This window comes from Marmota flaviventris, chromosome 10, assembly GCF_047511675.1.
Source record: "Marmota flaviventris isolate mMarFla1 chromosome 10, mMarFla1.hap1, whole genome shotgun sequence".
Classification (NCBI taxonomy): Eukaryota; Metazoa; Chordata; class Mammalia; order Rodentia; family Sciuridae; genus Marmota; species Marmota flaviventris.
The window spans coordinates 83,498,211-83,522,354 of record NC_092507.1 but is presented as its reverse complement, the minus strand read 5'-3'; the positions used below and the strand labels follow the sequence as shown (position 1 = coordinate 83,522,354).

At 31.6% G+C, this 24,144-nt stretch overlaps 1 protein-coding gene across 1 annotated transcript in view; it reads left to right on the top strand.

Moving 5' to 3' along the window:
• Window positions 1-24,144, top strand: part of Dpyd (dihydropyrimidine dehydrogenase) — a 798,929-nt gene that overhangs the window by 196,849 nt on the left and 577,936 nt on the right. Inside the window, exon 6 of the mRNA XM_027935067.3 lies at window positions 14,006-14,202. Coding sequence (XP_027790868.1) covers window positions 14,006-14,202 — 197 coding nt within the window. The remainder of the gene's footprint in view (window positions 1-14,005; window positions 14,203-24,144) is intronic.

The window sequence follows — 24,144 nt, the reverse complement described above, 5'->3', positions numbered from 1 at the left end:
GTTAATTCTATGGAAAGCTCATGGGAATAAGAAGATAGAAATAATTTGAGGTTGTGAGTTGTTGCAATAAATTCTTGGATATAATTTCTTTTCTTACCAAATTAAAAACTGCATTAGGCTTATGTGACCTGTGCAAGGTATAATCTTTATAACCTGAATAAATCCTTACTTGATGGACAAGATTCACTTGAATTGCTCCCTATCTTCCTTTAAGGACCTATTGTCTCTTCATTAAACCAGAGCATACTTTCACAGGATGCAGTAAATGAAAGGCCACATGATATGTATGTGAGCTAACACATGTTTTGTTTCAAAACAAAACAAGTTAAAGTGATATATTTATTAGTATTCTGGACATGAGAAAGAGAAAAGACAGAGAGAAGGAGAGAGAGAAGAGACAGAGAAAAGGAGAGAGAGAAGAGAAACACTATTTCTTTGAGAACTTTCACTTGGTTTTAATGAGCTTTTGTTACTCCTTCCTAAAGCAGTCTGTTTATTTGAAGGCCTGTATAAGAGCTTCAAAGATATCCTCTCCACTGTACAGAATTCATCAGAAACGGAGTAAGATTCACCATGTGGCCACACTTAGGACTTTCCATAAGTAGTACCTAATGAAGAGAGTTAAACATAGATTAGGATGGCACTAAATGCATGTTCATTGAATCAAGAAGTTTAGAAAAGAATTTATCATCCTATTTCATTCCAATTATACTTTGTACTTTTGATATAACTTTACTTTCAATATCAGATAATAAATAAATGTATCCCTAGAGGAACTACATATAAAAGTTTTCCATTATCATTTTTTTTAAATGCTAGCCAGTAAGGAGTAGCTGTTTTAGAAAGTCCTATATTTCCTAGGTCAGTGTGAGTTTTACTTAAATTTACCTGACTGCCAAAGCTGTTATAAAGATAAGAAAAATATGAACAACCAGAAAATTTATTAAAAAAATATAAAGTGAAAAATATAATTATAATTCAGACTTCTGACATGAGTAGTTTAGGTTGACGTATAACACATGCTAATAAGTTTATGTTGTGATTGTTTGATAAAACACTGATTGATTTTTGACCTTTAAAGAAATATGAATCTATATTTCAACCAAATTAAGCAAAGGTTAGGAAAGCAGACTAAAATATAAATTTTTTTAAAAATCGTTTTTCCTATAACTTATAAGTTATTTTTTAAAATATCAACTCTGTAGTCTGCCATTATTGGTTAGATCCATACCTTATACTGCTCCATTTGAACATGAACATGTGATTGGGAGGTATTATAGTGGAAAAGATTAAATTGCACAAACGATAGCCTACAGTAGAATCAGGAGGCCAGCTGCTTTCCTCCCGTCCTCCTGTCCTGTATTTTCATTGCTTTTTGCTATTCCCACATCTGCAGAATGATGACTGTGACCATGCTTTACATGCTTTTGTTTGCTTTTGCAATGAAGGACAGATTCTGATTCTGTAAGAGGCAGATTCTGATTCTGTAAATTTGTCCTAGTAGCAATATTGTAATCCTGTAACAGTACGGCTTCAGTAAAATAACATAGAAATAATAGTTTGGTTTGTGGTTTTAATCTGATGATGGTTTTTTAATTTGTCTGCACAGATACAACCATTAAAAGTTTTATTTTGTAAAACATTTTAGTATTCAATAGAATTTTAAAGAAATTATATCTTCATTATATTTAATAGACCAACTAGATTCTCATTGCCTCTCAAATTTAATTAATGAATTGTAGGAAAGGGAGAAAGAAATTAGGATGAACTTTTTATCTATTGCCTAAAGTTTGGAAAAATGATTTTAACTAGAAAACTAGATGCACATCAAACCAGTTAACTTCTACTGATATTAGAGATTTATAGAGGCATTCAGAAAAATGAAAATTAAAATTCCAAACTTCTAATGTTTAACTAATGTTAAAATGAATTATGTCCAGAAAATTGGTACTTAAAATTACTACCTCACTTTTAGCATTTTAGGAATCTGTAAAACTTGGAAATTGGTATCTGAATATAGTATGTTTTGAATAAAGTTTCTATGAGATTTTTTCTAATACCAAATATACTGTCTAGTGTGATATATACTTGTTGGCATTGTATATTTATGTAGTTATAATAATTTTAGTTAATAATGGAAGGGATAAATGAAATTACAGATTCAATCAGGTGACTCACTGACAAAAGTTATTTTTAACATTTTTCTGTAATTGTAACTCTTAGCAGGTTTTTAAAATATCACCTCTGTTAGTCAACTTTGCATTTCTGTGACCATAATACCCAAGAAGAACAACTTAGAGGAGGGAAAGGTTATTTTGGCTCATGGTTTCAGATATTTCCTCCATAGTAACTTTCTTGATTAACAAAAAATCAAGGAGTTGTGAGGTATGTGATAGGTCCTACTGTGAACTCTGAATTGGAAAATCTGGGTCTATGTTTATGCCTGTTACCACTGACTAGTAACATTTTCTAAGACTGTGAAATAATGAGAAAAAAATCCTAAGCACTAGGTTCATATTCTAGATCTTCCTCTTAAAATATGGAAGTTTTGGAAGTTAATTAATTATATGGAGCCTCCTTCTACTCTCATATAGATGGGAGATGACAACATTTACTTGAAGGATGATTTTGAGGATTTTTCAAGCACTAAATAAAGCACTTAACTTGTGACCAAGAGTTTGTTTAGTGTCAACTATAATTTTTAAATAGTTTGATTCTTTGTTTTCTATGTCCCAAACAAAAAAATATTATCAAGTTTACAAACTTTTGGGGGTGCTTATGTACAGTTGGAAGTGAGATATTACAAAATTGTGTGGAAAAGCTATGCAGCTATGCACAAATGCTAACTGGACATGAATCACATCTGTGATTAGGGTGCTATATTTCACTTCATATTTTCCCCTTGTCTGATAGTTTCATCTATACTAATAAGATCTAATAACCTTCAAAACCAAGTGAAAAAATTAATGAAAATTGAGTTATTAGCCCAATATTACCAATTTAAATGCATATGTTTTCTTAAATTTACCATGAAATTTAAGTTGTTAAGTTTTTCTATTTCATGAGCAACTACAATATTTCTTGGCTCCTGTAGTTTTTTGTTTGGTCGATGGTTTAGTCAGCTTTTTCACTGCTGTGATGAAAGGACCCGACCAGAACAATTGTAGAGAGGAAAGGTTTGTTTAGGGGCTCACAGTTTCAGAGGTCTCAATACATAGATAGAAGGCAGGACATCATGGTGAAGAGTGTGGCAGAGGGAAGCAGCATATATGATGATAAGGAAGCAGAGAGGGATTCTGCTTACCAGATACAAATATATACCCATAGCCATGCCCCCAATGAACCACTTCCTCCAGCCTCATCCCACCTGCCTCCATTTACCCCTAAATTAATCCCATCAGGGATTAATTTACTGGTTAGGTTAAGGCTGCAACCCAATCATTTCTCTTACAAACCTTCTTGCATTGTATTACATGTCAGCTTTTGGAGGACTCACATCTAAACCATAACAGTTGGTTTATTTTGTTTTGTAAAATAATTTTTTTTATTCTTAAACATTGATGCTAACTAGACATAAGTTACATCAGTATCAGCCAACTTTTTATCTGTGTGACCAAAATATCTGATAAGAACAACTTGGAGGACTAAATAGTCATTAACGATAATCAAAAGACTCAACTGATAAGAAATAATTTTATCCTAATGAAACATAATTAATATTATAATCACTCTTTACATTAACAAGACAATATCCATTGAAATAAGATGAAACTATACAACATTGAGTTTATTATGAAAAAGTTAATTAGAAATATTGGCTGCAAGGAAAATCACAATGGAAAAGTTATATTTTGCTAAGTGTGGTTGCATACCTCTAATCTCAGCTATTTGAGGCAAGAGGATCACAAGTTCAGAACAACCTCAGCAATTTAACAAGGTCATGTCTCAAAACAAAAACAAACAAACAAACAAAAACCAGAAAAAAAAAAGGACTAGGGGTGTAGCTCAGTGGTATATATTACCCCTGGGTTCTCTTACTAGTACTAGGTAGAAAAAGGGGGGGGGGGCAGGTGAGTAGAACAAAAGTTAAAATTTGGACTTAAAAAAAGAAAAAAGAAAAGATCTGATAAGTTTAACCTGAACACATTAAGGATACAAAGAGATGAGCCCTACAATACAGATGTTAAGATACTTGGAAGACTCAGATATACATTAAAAAAAAAAAAAAAAGTTCCTAAAGCAGAACGAGGTTGGCAAAGAAGCAGCCTTAGAGAAATAATGTTATGAAATAATTAAGATAAAAGGGGAGTCAAAGTTTCCAGAAAAAGAAAAGGCATTATTTTAAAAACCAAGGACTATTAGTGAGCCCAGATTTCCCATCAGCATTAACAGATGTCAGTGACTAAAAGAACGATATATTTAAAGGTCTAAGATAAGGAATTTTATTTCTTCTTTAACAGTAAAGACATTAGTAATGGTATTTTTAGTCATTTTATATCTAAGGTAATTTAACATTCACCTTCTGTAAAGTCCTACTAAGGGTTATTCTTTAGAATGAAGGAAACAAACCTGGAAGAGAAAGCAGAAATATAAGCAAAGAAACCATCAAAATGTGGTGGTGAATATAATTAAATATTGGCTACAAACTAGTAACAACTGACTTTGAGGTTTTAAATTAAGATGGAAATAAAATTTTAATATTGAAAAAAATATTGGGAAAAGGAAAATAAGTAATGATAAAAAGAAAAAATCTCTTTAAAGATGTAACATTCATAAGTTTATATACAAATTATATCATAGCCTTATTCCAAAGTAATAAGGTTTATTTGAATAAAATTTATTAGATAGATTTAAGAAATATATAAAATTTCCTGGACCTGATTTATACAGGGTGAATGCATCCTTTTATGTATTCATTTATCAAAACTGAACACGTACTGGGTCAGAAACAGTTGCTGATAAATGTGTATTATATTCAAATCAGTAGAAACAGGCTCCTTTTTTCTGTTAACCCATTTAAGTTAGAAATCAAATATAGGAATATTATTAAAATAAAAACAGCAGCAACAAAATTATGTTTAGAAATTTTAAAATGTTTGTAAATGACTTATGTGTCAAAAGCCGTTTTTGTTTGTGGTACTGGGAATTGAACCTGGGGTTTGTGGGTATGATTCGCAAGTGCTCATACATGAAGCTATATCCCTAACCCTAAATACAAAGTATTTAGATGTGACTGACAGCTTCCAATGACCAACTGTGGGATGTAGCCAGCCCTGCCTTCCCTCCACTCTACTCTTTTTTCTTCCCCTCCTCTACCTTACCCTTTCTTCCTCTCCCTTTTCTCCCCTCCCCTCAACTCCCTTTCTTTTTCACACTGAATTTAAACCCAGGGCATCGCAGGTGCTAGACAGCTACTTTACCACTGAGCTGCATCCCCAGCCTCATAGCCACTCATTTTTTCACATGAAAATTTATGGTTTTCATCAGAAAAGAAGAAAGATTATATATAAATGATTTGTGTCCATCTGAGGTAACTAGAAAGACAGCCAACAGAGAAAGAGAAGAGGGATAAAATATAATTTTTAAAATAAAAGTGAAAAATAGAGCTAAAAGCTAAAGTAATATATTAATATTTTGATAACTGAATATTTGCCACAACATGAATTTTTCCTCATTTCTGATATATAGGAATAACAGTTCCCACTTTTGTTGTCCATTTTGTAATTGTTGTAAAGAATTGCTTGTCAGGAAGTCTAAGTATATTTCTTTTGAAAGGGTGCATGCATTGAATAGTGTCTACTCAATATTTGCTTTGACTTCTTTTCCAAAAGAAAGCAGGTTACAAGGAAAATTACAAAGAAGCCTCTACTAGAAGCATATAATTTAAAGTAGCTTACTTTTGGATGCACAAATAGCAATCTTTCTTCATTCAAGCATTCAAAAGATAACCAGACCATCATCCTACCAATTAAATAATCCAAAAAACCAAAACCAGCAAAAAGAAATGGTATTTTTATGAAGATTCCTTTTAGACCTACACAGATGAAATAACCTTTTTAAAGAATTACCAGAAATTATTTTATTCTATAATGAAATCAAGTTTAATACATGCCAAAAGATAAGCCTCTTAAGAGGTATGCGGAATGCAGTTCCTTTTACAATTTATCTTTTAGCTAGTGGAGATGTTCTGAAATTTCTCAGAATTGTATGATTTTACTATAGTTTATTCTGCTATTGTTTGGTTACCAGGAGCAAACTGAATAAGTGAGGAAGAATTATAGCTATCAGGTGTATTTTCCTTATGTACCATTTTAGGAAGTAAGAAAAATAAGAATTATACTTTAGAATTGGTAAATACCTTTGCATTTAAAATGTTACATCCTTTTTTGCTTTCTAGCTATTAGAAAATTATGTTTTGTCTCCAGAATGTGAAGAGAGTTGGGAAAAAATCCCATGGCTCCCCTCTGCAGCTCAATCTTTCCATTTTTAAAATCAAGATAATCTCTCCCCTGTCTTGAAATAATATGAAAATTGTAGAGAAAATGCTAATAAAGTCAATTTAGAGTGATGAAGTAAATGTACCTTCTAGATGAGTGAAAGGTCAGGAATCACTGGATGATCATGTCAGGAAATTTAGTTGAAATTGCTCTCACAAAGCATAATCACACATAAAAGCTGCCCTTCTTTATCACTAAGGTATTGCTGTTTTCTTTCGTGACTTTTCCTGATTTGCCAAAGCATATCACTGGGGTTCAGTAATTTTGAAATTTCTCAAAATCCTGTTGAGTGCCTACTCTGTGGTAAAACCCTATTGTGCCCTGGGATTGCAGTATGAAAAGCAAAACTGACTAGTCTGTAACTTATTGGAAATATCAGATGGTATGTGATGCCATTAAGTGGAAAAAAAAAGTGAAGTCCCTAGTAGAGTATCTAATAGATAATCAGTGTCTGTTGTGGGCAGCTGGGCACAATTTCACAGCAATAAACCTTGTAAGAAACCTCCAACTAGATATTTCGGCTAGTTGTAGGGCTTCCTTATGATTTTTCTACAACACTGTACTTTTTTTATTGTAGGGTTCTATAAATGTTTATTAAACCCTACTGATGAAAAAAGCAAAATAATCTTAAAATAGTCCAAGAGTTACAACATTTGTATGGAAAGGAAGAATTAAAATGAATGTAAATAATACACAGTAAGACAAGATGTGTATAGGTAAGGAAGGAAAAAATTTGTGGTTTTGTTCCCAAATGAAGTAATTATCCATGTAGAGTGTCCAAAAGTGTCAACAATAACAACTTGATATTGCCCATGATGGGAGAATAACTGATTATCATGAGATTACAGGATATAAGGTTAATATGTAAGAGTCAGTCACTTTCTTAGTACCATCAATAAAAATTTAGAATTTGAAATAAAAAATAAAAAGGCATTTCCATTCCACTAGCACCCTCAAAAAAGTAAATGCTTAAGTAAAATCTAACTAAGTAAATAAAAGATTTATATGAGGAATACTTCAGAACTCTGATAAAAGAAATGAAGGATTTAATATTTTTTGCATGTCAATTCTTCCTAGTTTGGGCTATGTTTCAATACAGCCCTAATCAGTAAGTTATTTTGTTGGTATGTACAAACGGATTCTAAGGCTTATTGTGAGAGGAAAAAGACCCATATTAGCCAACAGAAGGTTGAAGGAGAAGCACAGAGTTTGAATTTTGACTCTGACTGCAAACTTACTGTGTAGTTCTAGTAATAGCGTAGTAATGTTGAAAGAATAGACAAATAGATCATTGGAATAGAATGGGACAACCAGAAATAAGCTCACATAAATGTAGTTAACTTGTCTTTGAAGATCAAAGACAATATGTTGGAAAAACAAGTGGTGCTGAACCCACTGGACACAGATCTTACACACTTCTGCAAAACTTAAAATGAATTGTGGGCCTAAATGTAAAAGGCAAAAGCATAAAACTCTTGGAAGGGAACGTAAGAAAAAATTCAGATGTCTAGAATTTGGCATTACATTTTAGATACAATGTCAAGGGTGCAATCTATGAAAGAAATTATTGGTAAGCTGGACTTTATCAAAATCAAAAACTTATGCTCTTCAAGACAATGTGAACATGATGGGGCCTGCAAAGGACATATCTGATTAAGAAATACAGAGTGAGTCCTTAAAACCCAACAGTAAGGAAACAATCTGAGTTAAAAAAAATGGGCCAAGAAGATGCACAGTTGGCAAAGAAGGATGTGAAATGATGTTGCCCTTCATATGTCATAAAAAAAATAACAACAACAGTGAGATACCACTATTTTATTAGAATGGTGTCCTAGTCTGTTCAGATTGCTATAACACAATGCCATAAACTGGATAGCTAATAAACAACAGAAAAAATATTTATCGTAGTTTTGGAGGCTGGGAAATCCAAGATCAAGGTGCCTGCAGAGTTGGTGTCTAGTGAGGGCTGCTTTTTTAATCCATCAATGGAGCCTTCCTCCTGTGTCACAGGTGTGGAAAGGTCAGGGTAACTTTCTTCAGCTTCTTTAATGAGGAAATTAATCCAGGAGGGCTTCTCATGACCTAATCACCTCAAAGGTGCCTCACAATCTAGTCTGCTCCCAAAGACCTCTCTTCCTGACGTTGGTGATTAGGTTCAACATATGAATTTTGAGGAGACACATTCAGAGTATACCAAATGGCAAAAAATGCAGAACACTGACGATACCAACTACTGGTTAGATGTGGAACAACAGGAACTCTTATTCATCACCATTGAGAATGCAAAAAGTTCAGACACTTTGGAAAACAGTTTGGTAGTTTCTTACAAAATTATAAAGAATTAATATTAAATTAATTTATTTTTGTATTGTAGATTGAACCCAGAGGCACTTTACCACCTAGATGGCATCCCCAGCTCTTTCTTTTTTTTATTTGTTTTTTATTTTGAGACAGGTTCTCACTAATTTGCTGAGTCTTCTTAAATTTCTTAGGGTAGCCTCAAATGTGTGCTCCTCCTGTTTCAGCCTCATGAGTAATTTAATTTAATTTTAATTAACTTTAATTTTGAATCAGATGTGGCTAGTAAGCCTCCATGTTGGACAGTGTGAGTTTACATATATTCTATCTCATGTATTCTGAACACTAGGTGTAGCGAGAACTTCTGTTTGCTGTTATGACCAGGCACTTTTCTAGGGTATGTTACATGTGTCAGCTCATTTAATCCTCATAGTAGCTTTATGAGATAGAAATTATTAACTCTATAATTTCTGAATAGATTGAAGGCTAGAAAAATTAAAGTTCAATACCATGTTGCTTGAGAATGGTGGAGTCAACATTCAACTCCCAGCGGTCTAATTTCAATGCCAAAAGTGTTAAAACACCCCCTTTTTTTAACTAAAGGAAAAAATCTAGTGCAATAAAAAGTTACAAAAAGCAGAACAAAACTAAAGCAGAACAGACAAAAAATAACTCATAGATTAGTATATTGAGCAAGGTCATATATTGAATATGTATTGAGCAGCCTGTAAGTTGCGTGACTTGGGTTGAGGGGCTAACCAGTATATAAATCCACTGCATGTCCGTGGTACTCTCTGTGTTGAAAAGTGTGCTTCCTCTCATTCCTTGAACCCCCTGAGAGCTTCCTACTCTGTACTGAGTTCTAGCAAAAACTTCAATAAACATTTTAATTCAATATTTGCACTTCATAGCTTTTAAAGAAATGCTTAACTTTCATTCAAAAATATTAAAATATTCTTAGGTGAAAATGTATACATAGAATGTATTATTAGATAATTGTTAATTTATTTGCATACCACTAGCTAGAATTGATGTCATAGGTACTTAGTGTCTTAAAACTAAACTATTTCTTGGCCTCGGAGTGAATGCAAAATGAGTGAAGACATTTCATAAATCCTGTTCTCCTTGTTTATCATGCCTTAATTTCACATTACAATAAGCTTTTTAGACTAGAATATTACATAAGTAGCCATGTAAAAGTATTCCATTGTAAAAAGTGTTAGCAATGAAAGATTTTTTTTTTTAAAGTCTTATATCTTCTTTTAAAGTTTGTTCAAACATCAGGTTCATTCTAAATATTAAATTTAACCATGAAAAAGTTAGAGTTGTAATTATTAATTCACAAAGCTAAGAATAGTCAACAGAATGAGAAACAATAAGCATTTAATTAAATTAGTTGTATCTCTCCCTCATCATTATTAAATGTGTGTGTAAATATCTATTGAGAAAAGTATGTATAATGTTACCTTAGGAAAATTATTAAATAGATTGCAACTAAAATTTTATTAATGTTTCATTAAAATAACTTATGAATTTAGTATTAGAGTTTAACGCCCTGTTCAGTCTGCCTATGAAGAAATAAAAGATAAAAATTGCAAATAATATGAAAGAAAATCTGTGCTATTTGAATAGTACAGGGAAGGACAGCAATATATATTTATAATTTATAAAACCCTAAATTATAGCTGGAAATAAGAAATTTTTATATTACTAATGTAAACTTTTTATTAGTTAAAACATACATGCTTGCGTATTAAAACTGCAGAAATGAAAAAAATGAGCTCAACGATGGTGTGGGCCCTTGAAGTTCTTATGGTCTGAGAGAGAAAACAGATGTATATTATCAATAAAATGTGATAGGTTAAAAATGACAAAATTTCATCAGAATAGTTATTGCCTCAGGATGAGAAATTGGGCCTTTTAGTACTTGTTGTCAAAACTCTCTTTAGTTTTTAAAGATTATTTTAATGTTCTTTGCACATTTTAAATAGCATACTTTATTCAGAGTAGTTAGTGGTGTATGTCAGATGAGGTCACGAGGACATAAAGGGCTGTCTCACATTCTTCACACTCAAGAAGCTGTATTTCAATCTCAATATACTTTCCTGGGTTTCTACAAGAAGAGAATTTTACTGTTAGAATCTATTGAATGCCACTAACCTTAGAGGTAATCTACAAATATTAAAAAATTATACATGATATGAATTTATTCAGAGGTGACTTTTACTGATAGTCAAGTTTTGAGGAGAAGAGAATAGTGAGGATATGTTGAATTAATTTTCTTTTCTTTACTTTCTTTCATTGTGCAGTACTGAGGATTGAACCCAGTGCCTCACTCAGGCTAGCCAGGCACACTACCACTGAGCTATGTCCTCAGTCCTGATTAATTTATTCTACCTTTAATTCTATCAATTTCTCTTTGTATAATTAAAATTGTAATTGAGTGCCTATAGATTTGGAATTGTAAAGACTTATTGGTAGGTTGACATTTTTATTACAATGAAATGTTTGTCTTTCATATTAGTAATGCATCTTGCCTTAAAGTCTAATATATCTGATGTTAGCATACATATACCAGCTTTCTTTTGGTTAGTGTTTGCATGGTATAATTTTCCCCCTCTGTTAACAGTACACATTTTCTTATATTTGAGATATATAGCTTTTAAAGCTTTTATCATTTAATTGGAATTTTAGTTTATTTACATTTAATGTAATTTCTCAGGCTTATATTTACGTTCTCCATCTTAGTATTTCGTTTTTGTTTTCCTTCCTCTCTACATCTGTTTATGTTTTTTTTCATTCATTTCGTTTTTCCTAAGAGTAAATTAAGTATGTTATTTTAAGTATCCTCTCCCTCCATTAACTAGTTATATATTCTTTTGCTGTTGTTTTAGTAGATACTGTAGAGAAACAAGATGTATCCTTAACTCTTTATAGGCTATATATATTAGTCATTTTATCACTTCATTGACTATTCTATGGTCTTGTACATGTTCACTATTTAACCTCTCATGCCTTGTGTTATGTATTTTATTTTTTTCTTAAACTCCACGTGATAGACATTATTATTGCCTATAGTCACTATTAATGTACATTTACTCCAATATTAAAATTTTTTGATGATCTTTATTCCTTTCTGTACTTCTTTTACCATCTAGGGTAATTTTTCTTTGTGAAGAATGCTTAACTTCTTTTATTTTTCGTGAGGTTTTTTTTTTTTTTTAATTGCCAACAACAAAGCCCCTTAGGAAATGTCTTCATTCTTCCTTCATATTTGAAAGACATTCCCCTGAACAGAAGTCTAGGTATAAGTTATTTTCAGTTTGTTCAATGTATCAATTCATATTTTTCTGACTTCTGTCTGTCATTTTGAGAGGAAAACTATTACTCTTATTGTTGTTTATTGACATTGTTTTGTCCTTATGCTTTGGTTGTCTCAATTCCTTATTTTTCTTACCTTGATTTTCAATAATTTTACTTCAATGTTAATAAGCATGATTTTTTAAAAATATTTTTCATGTTTAATGTTTTAGAACTTCCTGAACTTATCCTTTCAGTTTTGGGAAATTCTATCCTGATTTCTTTTCAAATATTGCTCCTCCCATTCTCTCTTTCATCTTCTTGTAGGAATTCAAATCTCTGTTTATCACCTCTCTTTTTGGTTTATCTTTGCTCTCTGATGTTCTTTTCTGTGTTTTATTTTATATTTTCTTTCTATACTTTGGCCTATATTGTTTTTATTGCCCTACTTTCCAGTTTCTCATCTTTCTTGCTCTTTGTCAAATTTGCTACTAATACATAAAATTTTAATACAATTTTTGCACATTTTCTCTTCTATTTTTAAATATTTTTTTTCAAATTCCCATTTAGTGGAAGCTTATATTCTTGTTTTATATTCCAAACATATTGATCATAATTATTCTTAGGCCTATATTGGATAACACACTTACTAGTTCAAGTATTCATCTATTTCTGTTTTCTTAGCTTTCTTCTTCTCTGCTGTGCCTCGACATTTTGATCTAAATCCAGACATTATAAGTTGCAAGTTTTTAAATGCTAGGTTGACTTACTTATTCTCCACAGTGGGTCCACACTGTTATTTAGTGGATAGATAAGATAGATACAGTGAGGACTAATCACCTTCATTCAAATCTGGGGGTGAGCTGACTCAAGAAGGAGTTGATTGTCTCTTTCTGCTTTGCCCCACTTACAGTGTGAGACTTCGGAAGTTCCAGCTGTGTACAAGGTGTTTGCTAGGTTTTTTTTTTTTTTTCCTTTAGTCATGCTGAAGTTCAGTTTTGTTTTTTTTTTTCTGGATCATCAGAGTGCAAAAAGTCCCCCCAGCTTTACAGAATCCCTCTGTTGAGATCTTTTACTTTTTGTCTGACGTAGCTTAAGGTCATTTTTCTGCACTTTGAGCTGCTCTGGTTATTGGCATCCTGTATTCCCAAACATTGTCTCTTTCCAGTTCTGGAACATTGCCAAAATCTCTCTTGCTGGTTTGAGTTGTGAACCTCTTCAAAATTCTTGATTTTCCTCTTCCTGCCAAGAAGTGGCAAATGCCTTTAAGAGGAAAGTGACTCCAAGACTGCCATCCAACTTCTCTGCTCTTAATTTCTCTCTGAGATCTTGGCAGCTCCAAGTCTACCTTACTTCAGTAGCTCTCTACTGCTTTAATCGGATTTCTAAAATATTATTATTCAATAACTAATCTATTATAACCAGAAATAGATGTTATGAGATTATTTTCTCATTATCTGCCGTGTGCCAGATTGGTAGTAACTGCTGATAGTGTGTTGGTAATGTGCTTATATATATTTTCTTCTTAAGGAACTAGCATTCTACTACTGACGTAGAATCCTACCACATGCACACATAGGTTGTTAAGTATGTATTTTGGAGGCATAAAAAAAATGTACTGAGGATGAGCTCAGAGGATGAGCATCTTAACTTGACCTAGAGGTAGGAGTAAGGAAGGTGAATCAGAAATTCTTTCTAGAGGAAAAATTCTAGAAAGAAATTTCAAAAATTGAGAGTTGGGCCATAAATTCTCATCTACTTCATATAATATAACTTATGTGTCATTTTTATGCTAAAAAGGTAATGTTCATTGCTAATTAAAACACTAATAGAGATGAAGCATTAAAAATGTGTTTGAGAATGTAAAATTTAATTTGAAATTTTAATCATGGCAATTGATTTCTCCATAGGTGTTCAAAGTGATGAATATCCCACAGATCAGAAATCCTTCTCTGCTACCCCCAGAAAAAATGCCTGAAGCCTATTCTGCAAAAATTGCTCTTTTTGGTGCTGGTCCTGCCAGTATAAGTTGTGCTTCTTTTCTGGCTCGATTAGGCTACTCTGACATCACTATATTTGAAAAACAAGAATATGTTGGTGGTTTAAGGTAATGCCTACATTTATTTCATGTTTGTAATGTCAAAAATGATACAGTAAAACAATTATGAATATTGTTGGTGCATAGTCATGTAGAAACTTGAGCTCACAGATGGCATTTTAAATGTTCTTATTCCAAATGCTCAAAATTTGATTATGTTCTTTACTTTAAAATTTGCAGTTGGCTTTCAGCAATATTTAAGTATTTCTCTGTCTAGTTCTGTGGGTTTGAGACAAATTTCTGGAAAACATTTTTTTATTATAGGAACAAACCATAGAAAAATTATTGTTCTATCCCTGAAAATCTTTTCTTTAATGGAAGTATATCTGAAAATCATGGATATTATAAATGAGGGAAACCTGGCTCCATAGCATATTGGACCATTAATTTTGTTGTCTAGATAAACATGTCCTACTCACATATTTTCAGTAGTCTTGCATTTGATTATAATTTTTCTCAGAATCTCCTAGAAATGTTCTATTTAAATGTACATATTTGTAGGGTCTAAACAAGTAATAGCTTTGTAATATTAAATATTACTAGTATTACTATTGAAAGGTAGGATTCACTCACATAGTCATTTTAATTCCAGATGGTTTCATACATAGAAATGGAAGATGTTCACTTTGTATGAGTGACTTTCCAGTGTTTTAATCAAGCTTTAAAAATGGAGGGTTTTTTTGTTTTTATTGTTCTTGTTTAAAGTAAATGGAATCTTGGATATGTATTATATTTATTATCATAAAGAAATAAAATGCATTATTAGTAAGGAGTAAGGAGTGGATATTCCTTACGTATATAATCATTTTTTATGTTATTTTTTCAAAGTGTGTAATGTGACCATTTAGAATATCTATTTATGAACTTAACATTTTTACATTTTTGTGGCTACAAAATTATTTGATAGACAATAATTTATCCTGTTTAATTATCATAAAATTAGTTTAATTACATTATGACTAAAGTTTGTGATGTTTCTTATGTTTTCTGACATTCATAAATATGTGGTAGTAAATGTACAAATTTCAATATCAGTTAACCCAACATAATAAGAAATTATTGATGTTTTATTTATACAATATTTTGGTATATTTATTGATGTAAATATTGATATTTAAGCTTCTGTTAATATAAAACTAGCTATCAAACAAAGTATCACATACTAGGAAAACATTTTAGAGAGGCTGTGAAGCATATAACCTAATTGTCAAGTAACAAGTATTTTTCTGTGTGGATGTTTTTTTCTGTCAACTTTAAGAGACTGCATATATTTTATGAATTTTTCTAGGAAATAAAATAATGAATTATTTTGTTGGAGGATATACACCAACTTTTAAAATGTCATTTTAATACAGTTTATTAACTGGGAAAAATCTATTAACAATCTATGTATAAGTATTGTGAGTTTTTTCCACAGTCATACACAACAGGAATTATGTGAGTGAATTTAAAAAATGTAAGCTTAATTGTTGTATAACCTTGTAGATTAGTTAATATCTCTTTGCCCCTTAATTACATTTTTGCAAAAAGCTTAAAATAGGCATGTTTGTGAATTATTATGTGTTGCCAATTTTAGTAGATGATTATAGTTTTAAAGATCTCTATATTTATTTTTCACTCAAATATATAGACATTACTAAATTATACAAATTGGCACTAAAACTGTGTTGTCTATATTTGCTGTATATTTTTAGACTGCCCTGTATTAGTAACCAAATGTGTATTTTGTTGTTGTTGTTTTAAAATTAAGTATTCTGTGTCATTGCTATGAATTATAAAAACTGATATGAAGTTAGCCAGAATTAAAACTGTTAAACTTTCCTGTTAATTTATTTTCCTACTTCCAGATGCCTTTCATTCTCTTGTATCTTCCAAGTGGCTAAAAAATATTAAATTAGATTTGTATTTGAAATCGATTACTTAAAGAGGTGATGTCAGGTTTTATCTTTCCATCTCCTTTGCATCCAAATAGATTCTTTCATCCCTGGTGACTTAGTATCACAACCACTTTTTTAAAAAATCACTAGTTAAAGATATCCAGCATTCAATCCCTATTGTATTGAATACAATCAATTAAGTATTTTTTATCCTTCAACAAATTAATTAAATGTTCAGTATCTTGCTTTTTCCCAAACATGTATTCTTTTTTAAACATGAATTTAAAAGTGTTGAAAGGACTTGAAAGCATGATATTCAAGATAAAAGGTTGTTAAGAGATTGTTAATTATGCATGTATAGTGTACATACACCCATGCTTTCTAATTTTTTTAATTTAAAATTAATATTTTTTTTATTATGGCTTTTGTGCTAGGTAGAATTGTCAGGCCAATACTGTCCTTTGCTTCATTTTTTCAAATATTTCAGTGTTTTCATCATATCTATTGCATTTCATATTGCTTGTCAATAAATAAAAATGTGGTTTTGTGTAAATATTTATTTAATAGGAAATACTTTAATAACATGTATGATATAATACAAATTTAAAGCTAGTAACTGTCCAATAATGAAGAAAATTTCTGAAAAAAAAAAACATGAAAATTTTGCTTTAAAAGAATAGAAAGTATAGGAAGTTGTAAGTAAATTCTATTACACATAAGAAACATGAGCATTCTCTATTATCTCACATCTTTTCATTTTAGTTTTATTCTAATTTGTTATATATGACAGCAGAATGCATTACAGCTCATATTACACATATAGAGTACAATTTTTCCTATCTCTGGTTGTATACAAAGTATATTCACACCATTCATGTCTTTATACATGTACTTAGGGTTCCAGACCTTAAACTATACTACAGAGCAACAGTAACAAAAATAGCATGATATTGGCACAAAAATAAACTGGTAGACCAATGGTACAGAATAGAGAGCACAGAGACTAATCCACATAATCACAGTCATCTTATATTAGAGAAAGGGACCAAAAACAAACATTGAAGAAAAAATAGCCTCTTCAACAAATGGTACTGGGAAAACTGGAAATCCATATGCAACAAAATGAAATTAAATCCCTATCTCTCCCCATGCACAGAAACATGAGCATTCTAAGGCATTTTTTTTCATGTTCTCTGACTGTTTTGAAGGATTTATGGTTGCCACAAGAAAAAATTTCAAAGACTTAAATTGTTAAAATAATACAGAAGAAAAAATGTTTTCATGAGCACAACAAACATGGGCAATAATTATTCCTATCAAACTCTGTTTTCTATCCTTTTATCCTCCTTCTCACCATGCAGTCTTCAAGCATAATATTATTTATTTTTTTCACTTCCAGTTACTAACTACAGGCAAATTACTTATACTCTATATCTTGCCTGGATTCTCTCTGTGATTCTCTTCACCATAAACTTCACCATAATAATGTTGCTTGCTCCTCTTTGTGAGCTTGCCATCTCAAAGGTTGCCATCACTAAAAATGTAGGAACTATCTTGATTACTCTTCAATACGATGGCATGTATATTTTGTGAATACTTCTTAAGTGTCTTCTTTCACTTTCTTCTCTATGATGTCCTTTACATTGTATATATCTGTAGGTTTTTTGGCTTCCTGATTTGTCTTTTCAAAGCCATTTTTTTTTAGTTTCTGAATCTAATTATAAGTCCATCTATTTGAAATCTTCCAATAACTCCCCCTAATGTAAACAGAACAAAATCCACTAGTTATAGAAAGTCCTCCATAATCTGATATTCACATGTTTAACCCTTCCTTTTTTTCTTTCCTTCCTTCCTTTAATATAGTATAAGACCAACTATATGCTGATCATTCTGGCACTAGAATTATATAAGTGAGTAAGAAAAAGTGCCTAGTCTTGTGGGGTATATATTCTAGTGATGTAGAGATATATAACAAATGAATAAGAAACCAAATATTGACTGTATCGGGTGATTTTTAAATGCAAGGAGTCTTTTGTAAGATGATAGTTTTGATGAGGGACAGAAGAAAATGGTGGAATAAGTACCCTTTCCTGATCATCTCCCTGCAAAAACATCAATTTCAACAACTTGATGTATTCTTGCCATTCTGACAGGAGTAAGATAAATCTTAGAGTAGTTTTCATTTGCATTTCTCTAATTGATAGAGATGTTGAACACTTTTTCATATATTTGTTGATCAATTGTATTTCTTCTTCTGTGAAGTGTCTATTTAGTTCCTTAGCCCATTTGTTGATGGGATTATTTGTTTATTTGGTGTTGAATTTTTTGAGTTCTTTATATATCCTAGAGATCAGTGCTTTATTGGAGGTGGAGGTGGTAGAGATTTTCTTTCAATCTGTAGGCTGTCTCCTCACATTATTGTTTTCTTGGCTGAGAAAAAGCTTTTTAATTTGAATCCATCCCATTTATGAATTCTTGATTTTGCTTCTTGAGCTTTAGAAGTCTTGTTAAGGAAGTCAAATCCTAGGCTGAAATGGTGAAGATTTGGGCCTATTTTTTCTCCTATTAGCACAGGGTCTCTGTTCTAGTGCTTAAAATCTTTGATCCGCTTTGAGTTGATTTTTGTGCTTGTGAGAGATAGAGGTTTAATTTCATTTTGCTACATATGGATTTCCAGTTTTGCCAGCACTATTTATTGAACAGACTATCTTTTCTCCAGTGAATGTTTTTGGCACCTTTGTCTAGTATGACATAACTATATTTATGTGGGTTTGTCTTTTAACAAGAAAGCACACTTTTTGGTTTGGCTATGGTTGTCTTGATTGTGACAGGAATATGCTTTGGTCTATGGTCTTCCATTTAAAACATTAGAAATTTCTTTTTAGTTGACTTGGGCCTTCTTCAATATTTTGTATCATTGTCTTTAATAAAGAAGAATCTTTAACAAGTTCTGTCACCTTGTTTTTGTTCTTCCTAATCTTAGCTGGTAGAATGTGACATGCTTGAAATGCATGCAGTAGCAGTCATGAATTTTATACCTTTGTAGTCCTTAATAACTTTTGTATTGTTTCCAGGTTAATTTCTCACCTTGGCCACTTGCTGACAACATTGGCAGTAAATTTTGTATGCTTAGGGGCTATGATGAACAAAAAAATATAAAATTAAACCAAGAACAAATAAAATGGTGGGATTGAGAGTTAGGGTAACATGGGATATATGAGGCTATTGGCAGTTTAATATGGCATACTGTTTTAGGGTAAACTTTATTTTTTGAGATGGTGTCTCATTATGTTACTGAGGTTGGTCTAAAATTCTGGAACTCAGGTGGTCCTCCTTCAGCCCTCTATGTAGCAGGGACTAGAAATAACATAAATCACCACACCTGACTAGTAACTTTTTAATAAGTAGAAGTAAACTCTAGTAGAGATAAAAATATGGCATAGTAAATACATAGGCTAGTAAAATAGTGGTTTATAGTTATCAAGTATTATGGACTATACATAATTGTATGTAGTATATTTTTATATGATTTGCATCATGCTAACTTTTACCAATATCACCAGAAACATGATTAATGAGTTATGTTATGAAATTTCAATGTCTTTGACATTACTAGATGGAATTTTTCAGTTCCATTGTAATCCTTTATGGTCATTGTCATGTGCAGTCATAGAGAATTTGAATATTCTTAACAGTAGACTACCCAGTTGAAAACTTATAGACCAGGGGACAGTGTCCAAAGTGCTGAGGAAACTTAGGAACACTGCACCCAGCAGTTCCACTTGAGAACACTGCACCCAGCAATTCAATCTTTTTGAAGTGACAGAGAAGTAAAGACGTTCCCAGTTAAGTAAAAGCTGAAGATGTTCATCATTACCAGATCAGGCTTACAAAAATTGCTAAAGGCAGTTCTGTATCTCAAAGAAAATAGTGGTAATGAGTAACATGAAAATATTAAGAATTACAAAACTTACTCATAAAAGTAATACAATAAAATTGAGAATATTCTCATTATGTAATGATGGGATAGAAATCACTATCTTTAGTATATAGATTAAAAGTAAAAAATAGTAAAAAACAACCTACAGTGATTTGTTAAATGTATATGTAACATAAAATGATATAAATTGTTGTATCCAAAAATCAAAATGTGTGGTGACATATACTTAAGGGATAGAGTATTGTGTGTGTGTGTGTGTGAGAGAGAGAGAGAGAGAGAGAGAGAGAGAGAGAGAGAGAGAGAGGGAGGGAGGGAGGGGAGATCATTGTTAACAGCTTAAAATAACCTAACTATAAGATGCCATTTGTAAGCCTCATGGTAACTACAAAGCAAAACCTATAATGTGTACAATAAAATAGAAAGCAAAAACTCAAAAGATATTCATAGAGAAAAATCACATTACCACAAAGGAAAATATAGAGATAAAAAAAGTAAGAAAAAAATTAACAAAACAATCAACATAATGACAAAATTCTTGATAGTGCTTACCTATCAATGATCACGTTGAATATAAATGTTTTATATTCTCTAGTTAAAATACACAGTAGCTAAATGAATGAAAATAACAGCAAGTAGACTCCATGCTGTTTATAAGAGGCTTATTGGTAAGGACAAATGCTGAAAAGTAAAAGAGTGGAAAAAGAGTTTATGTGCAAATGGAAACCAAAAAGAGCAGGGGTGACTATAATGATATCAGATGAAATGAACTTCAAGTCAAAACTTTAAATAGATACAAATACATCATTATATAATGATACAGGGGTTAATTCAGCAAAATGATATGATAATTTTAAGTATATATGTGCCCAAAGCAGTAGCACTCAAATACAAATATGAATAGTACTAAAGGAAGAGACAAAAGACTGCAACTCCTCACTTTAAGTGAAGAACAGATTATATTTTATATATATTATATAAAAATTATATATTTATATATAAATTATATATTTATATAAAATTTGTATATAAATTATATATTTATATAAAAATTATATATTTATATAAAATAGACCCCTGTCTCTTAAAAGTTACAAAACCACCTTGAGATAAAGACTTAGATGTAAATCCATAGAACATGACACCACTACCAGAAAACATAGGGAAAAAGTTCCATGGAGTAATAATTCCTACATATGACCTCAAAAGCAAAGGAACAAAACCAAAAAAAGAGAAAAAATGACATAAAAATTAAAAGCTTCTGCACACCAATGAAACAGTTAACAACAGAGTTAATGGAGAAAATAACGAAAACTACATATTTGGCAAGGGGATTTTGCCAAAACTTGCACATAAGGAACTAATAGCTAGAAATCAAATGATTCTGTTTTTGAAATGTGCTAAAGACCTGAGTAGACATCCTTAAAAGAAGACATATAGATGACAAACAGGAGTTTTAATGAACTTCTTTTTACTGATATAAAGTTGAAATGAGGTATCACCTCATGCTTTGTAGAATGATTACTATTTAAAATATTAAAGATAGCAAGTATTAACAAGAATGTGGGCAAAAGGGAACCCTTGTCACCCTCTTGTGGAAATTTGATTAGTATAGTCATTATGGGAAATAATATGGAGCTTACTCAAAAACCTAAAAATATAGTATAGCAATACCACTATACTAATTAAATATTCAAAGAAATTAAAATTAATATGTCAAAGATATATCTTCACTCCTATATTTATTATAGGACTGTTCACAGTAGCCAAGGCATGATTCCAGCTTCTGTCCATCCACAAATGAATATATATAAAAATGTAGTAAATACATGCAATTGAACACTCTTAATTTATTAAAAAATGATATTTTATCATTTGTGACAATATAGATGGACCTGAAGAATATTAATTGAAATGTTTTATGGACAAAATATCAAATGCTGCATAATGTCATTTATATAAGGAATCTAAAAATGTTAATCTGATAGGAGAGAGCAGAATGGTGATCTCCACAGGCTTGGGTGGTTAGGGAGAGTAGGAGATAGGAAGATGTTAATTGCAGGCAGTAGGAGGAGTTTTAAAAAGTGTCTAGAATAGGCAAATCTGTAGAGACAGAAAGTAGTTGAGTAATTGAATGGGGGCAGGAGATTGAGAGAAGAGGATTGGAGGAGAGGCAGGGAGAGAAATGGGGGATGGTTTCTAACAATTATGGAATTTCTTTTTTATTTTTTTTCATTTGGATGATGAAAATATTCTAAAATTGATTGTGGTGATGGTTTCATAACTACGAGCATATGAAAAATCATTGGATTGTACACTGAAGTGGATAAATTATATGATATGTGAATTATATCTCAATAAAGCAGTTTTTTCAAAAAAGGAAGTATGCCAGAAAATCAATTTATAAAACATGATCTTTACTGTAAAAAATGAAAATGAAAAATAGCACTTTTAGTAGTGTATTTAGCATATTAGTTGCCCAGAATACATTATTTTAAATATGCTTATCCTCTAGTCCATTCAACAAAATTAAAAATAAAACAAAATGTTTTAAACATTAATATTAAAACACTTTAATATTAAAGACAGTTCACACTGTCACTATTTTAAATTTAAATACAAATAAAATTTTTTGTGGTCATGCAAAATGACAGAATTGAAGTAATTTACATTGTAGCATGTGCTACTCTTTCATGAATTTTGGATCAATTGTCCAAATATTGGTATATATACTATCACAAGGGGGAAGGCATTTGATACCTTCAGGGAGTGGGAATGAGAAGCATTTGTATATGAATCAGCAAGAACCTGTGGCAGCTGTTAACTAGAGATCTCCAAATTAAAATCCTTGTGGAACACAATATTACTGAAGAATGAATAACAAAAATAGGGCAATTTAAAACTTTCATATATGGTAGTAAAACTCTATGGAAACTGTAGTGAGTGTTTTGAATTTTATCACTGCGTTGGTTAAATGACTAACTCATAAAAATAATACAAATCAGGCTCGTTTTATTAAGTTTTATAATTTTGTTGTCTTAGTTTGCTCTCTTAGTTTGTTGAAAGACATGCTGAGAAAGGTGATTCTCTCACACTTATGCATTTATCATATGTACCAATCACGGGGACTCCATGGTTTCAGGGCAACATGGAGTTCCAAGTAGACCTCCTAATGCCCCTGCAAACTGGATCCTCGTGTTCTCTGGTTTCTCAGTGTTTAAAGTACAGTGATACAGACCATGACTGTTCCTTCTTTATTACTGAGGTTTCTTCCAGGTTAGACAGGACCTTCTTTCTTCTTTCTGGCCAAAAGAAAAGTTGTTTCTGCTTCTTATAACTTGCTATTTTAGTTATTTTAAAAATCAATGTCATTGGCTGCACTAGTGCCACCTACCCACGCACCTCCCCACCACCACACACATATGCTAGTGATATATATTTTTTTAATCCCTACACTTCCTTTTAGGTCCCATAAAAATCTCAGATTAGGGTTTAGCCATAGGAAGATATACAACCTCACAATAGCTCTGGCCTTATTTAAGATCCTCATTTGGCTCTACTTGGTTTGCTTGGCTCTAGCTTTTTATTTATGGCCCATTGTTTTCATCAGACCTTGATTTTAGTCCATTTTTAAAATCTGCCATAGAGCCTCATGTTGTTTGTGTCCACATACAACCCATAATAGTTAGGAATATTTCTGCTTAGTATTTGAAGGCAGCACTTTCTGTGGCGCTCACAGCCTTCTGAAGAACCTAAAAAGAAAACCGGGGTGGAGTTCATAGGACAGCCTAGGAGAGACTCATCTCTCCTCTAGACCCAAATTCATTCTTAGATTTAATCTTATATTCCTAGCTAGATGGAAAAATTGTGTAGTGTAGGGCTTTCATTTCATACTGTTTAATATTTGGTATGTTTGGTAGCATTGTGCTTGGTACCTTGTTGAGTGTTTGAAATTCGGAAATTAATTTAGTAGTCAAGTTCTTGTGTCTTACTAGTATACTACTAGTATTCTAAATTGTATTCTAAACAAACAGCATGGTAATACATAGTTTCATGTTAGAATTTCAAAAATTTATATGTCTATTTTTTCAAAGTATATTAGTGTGTTTGTATATATGTGTGCTTGTGTAGATGAAA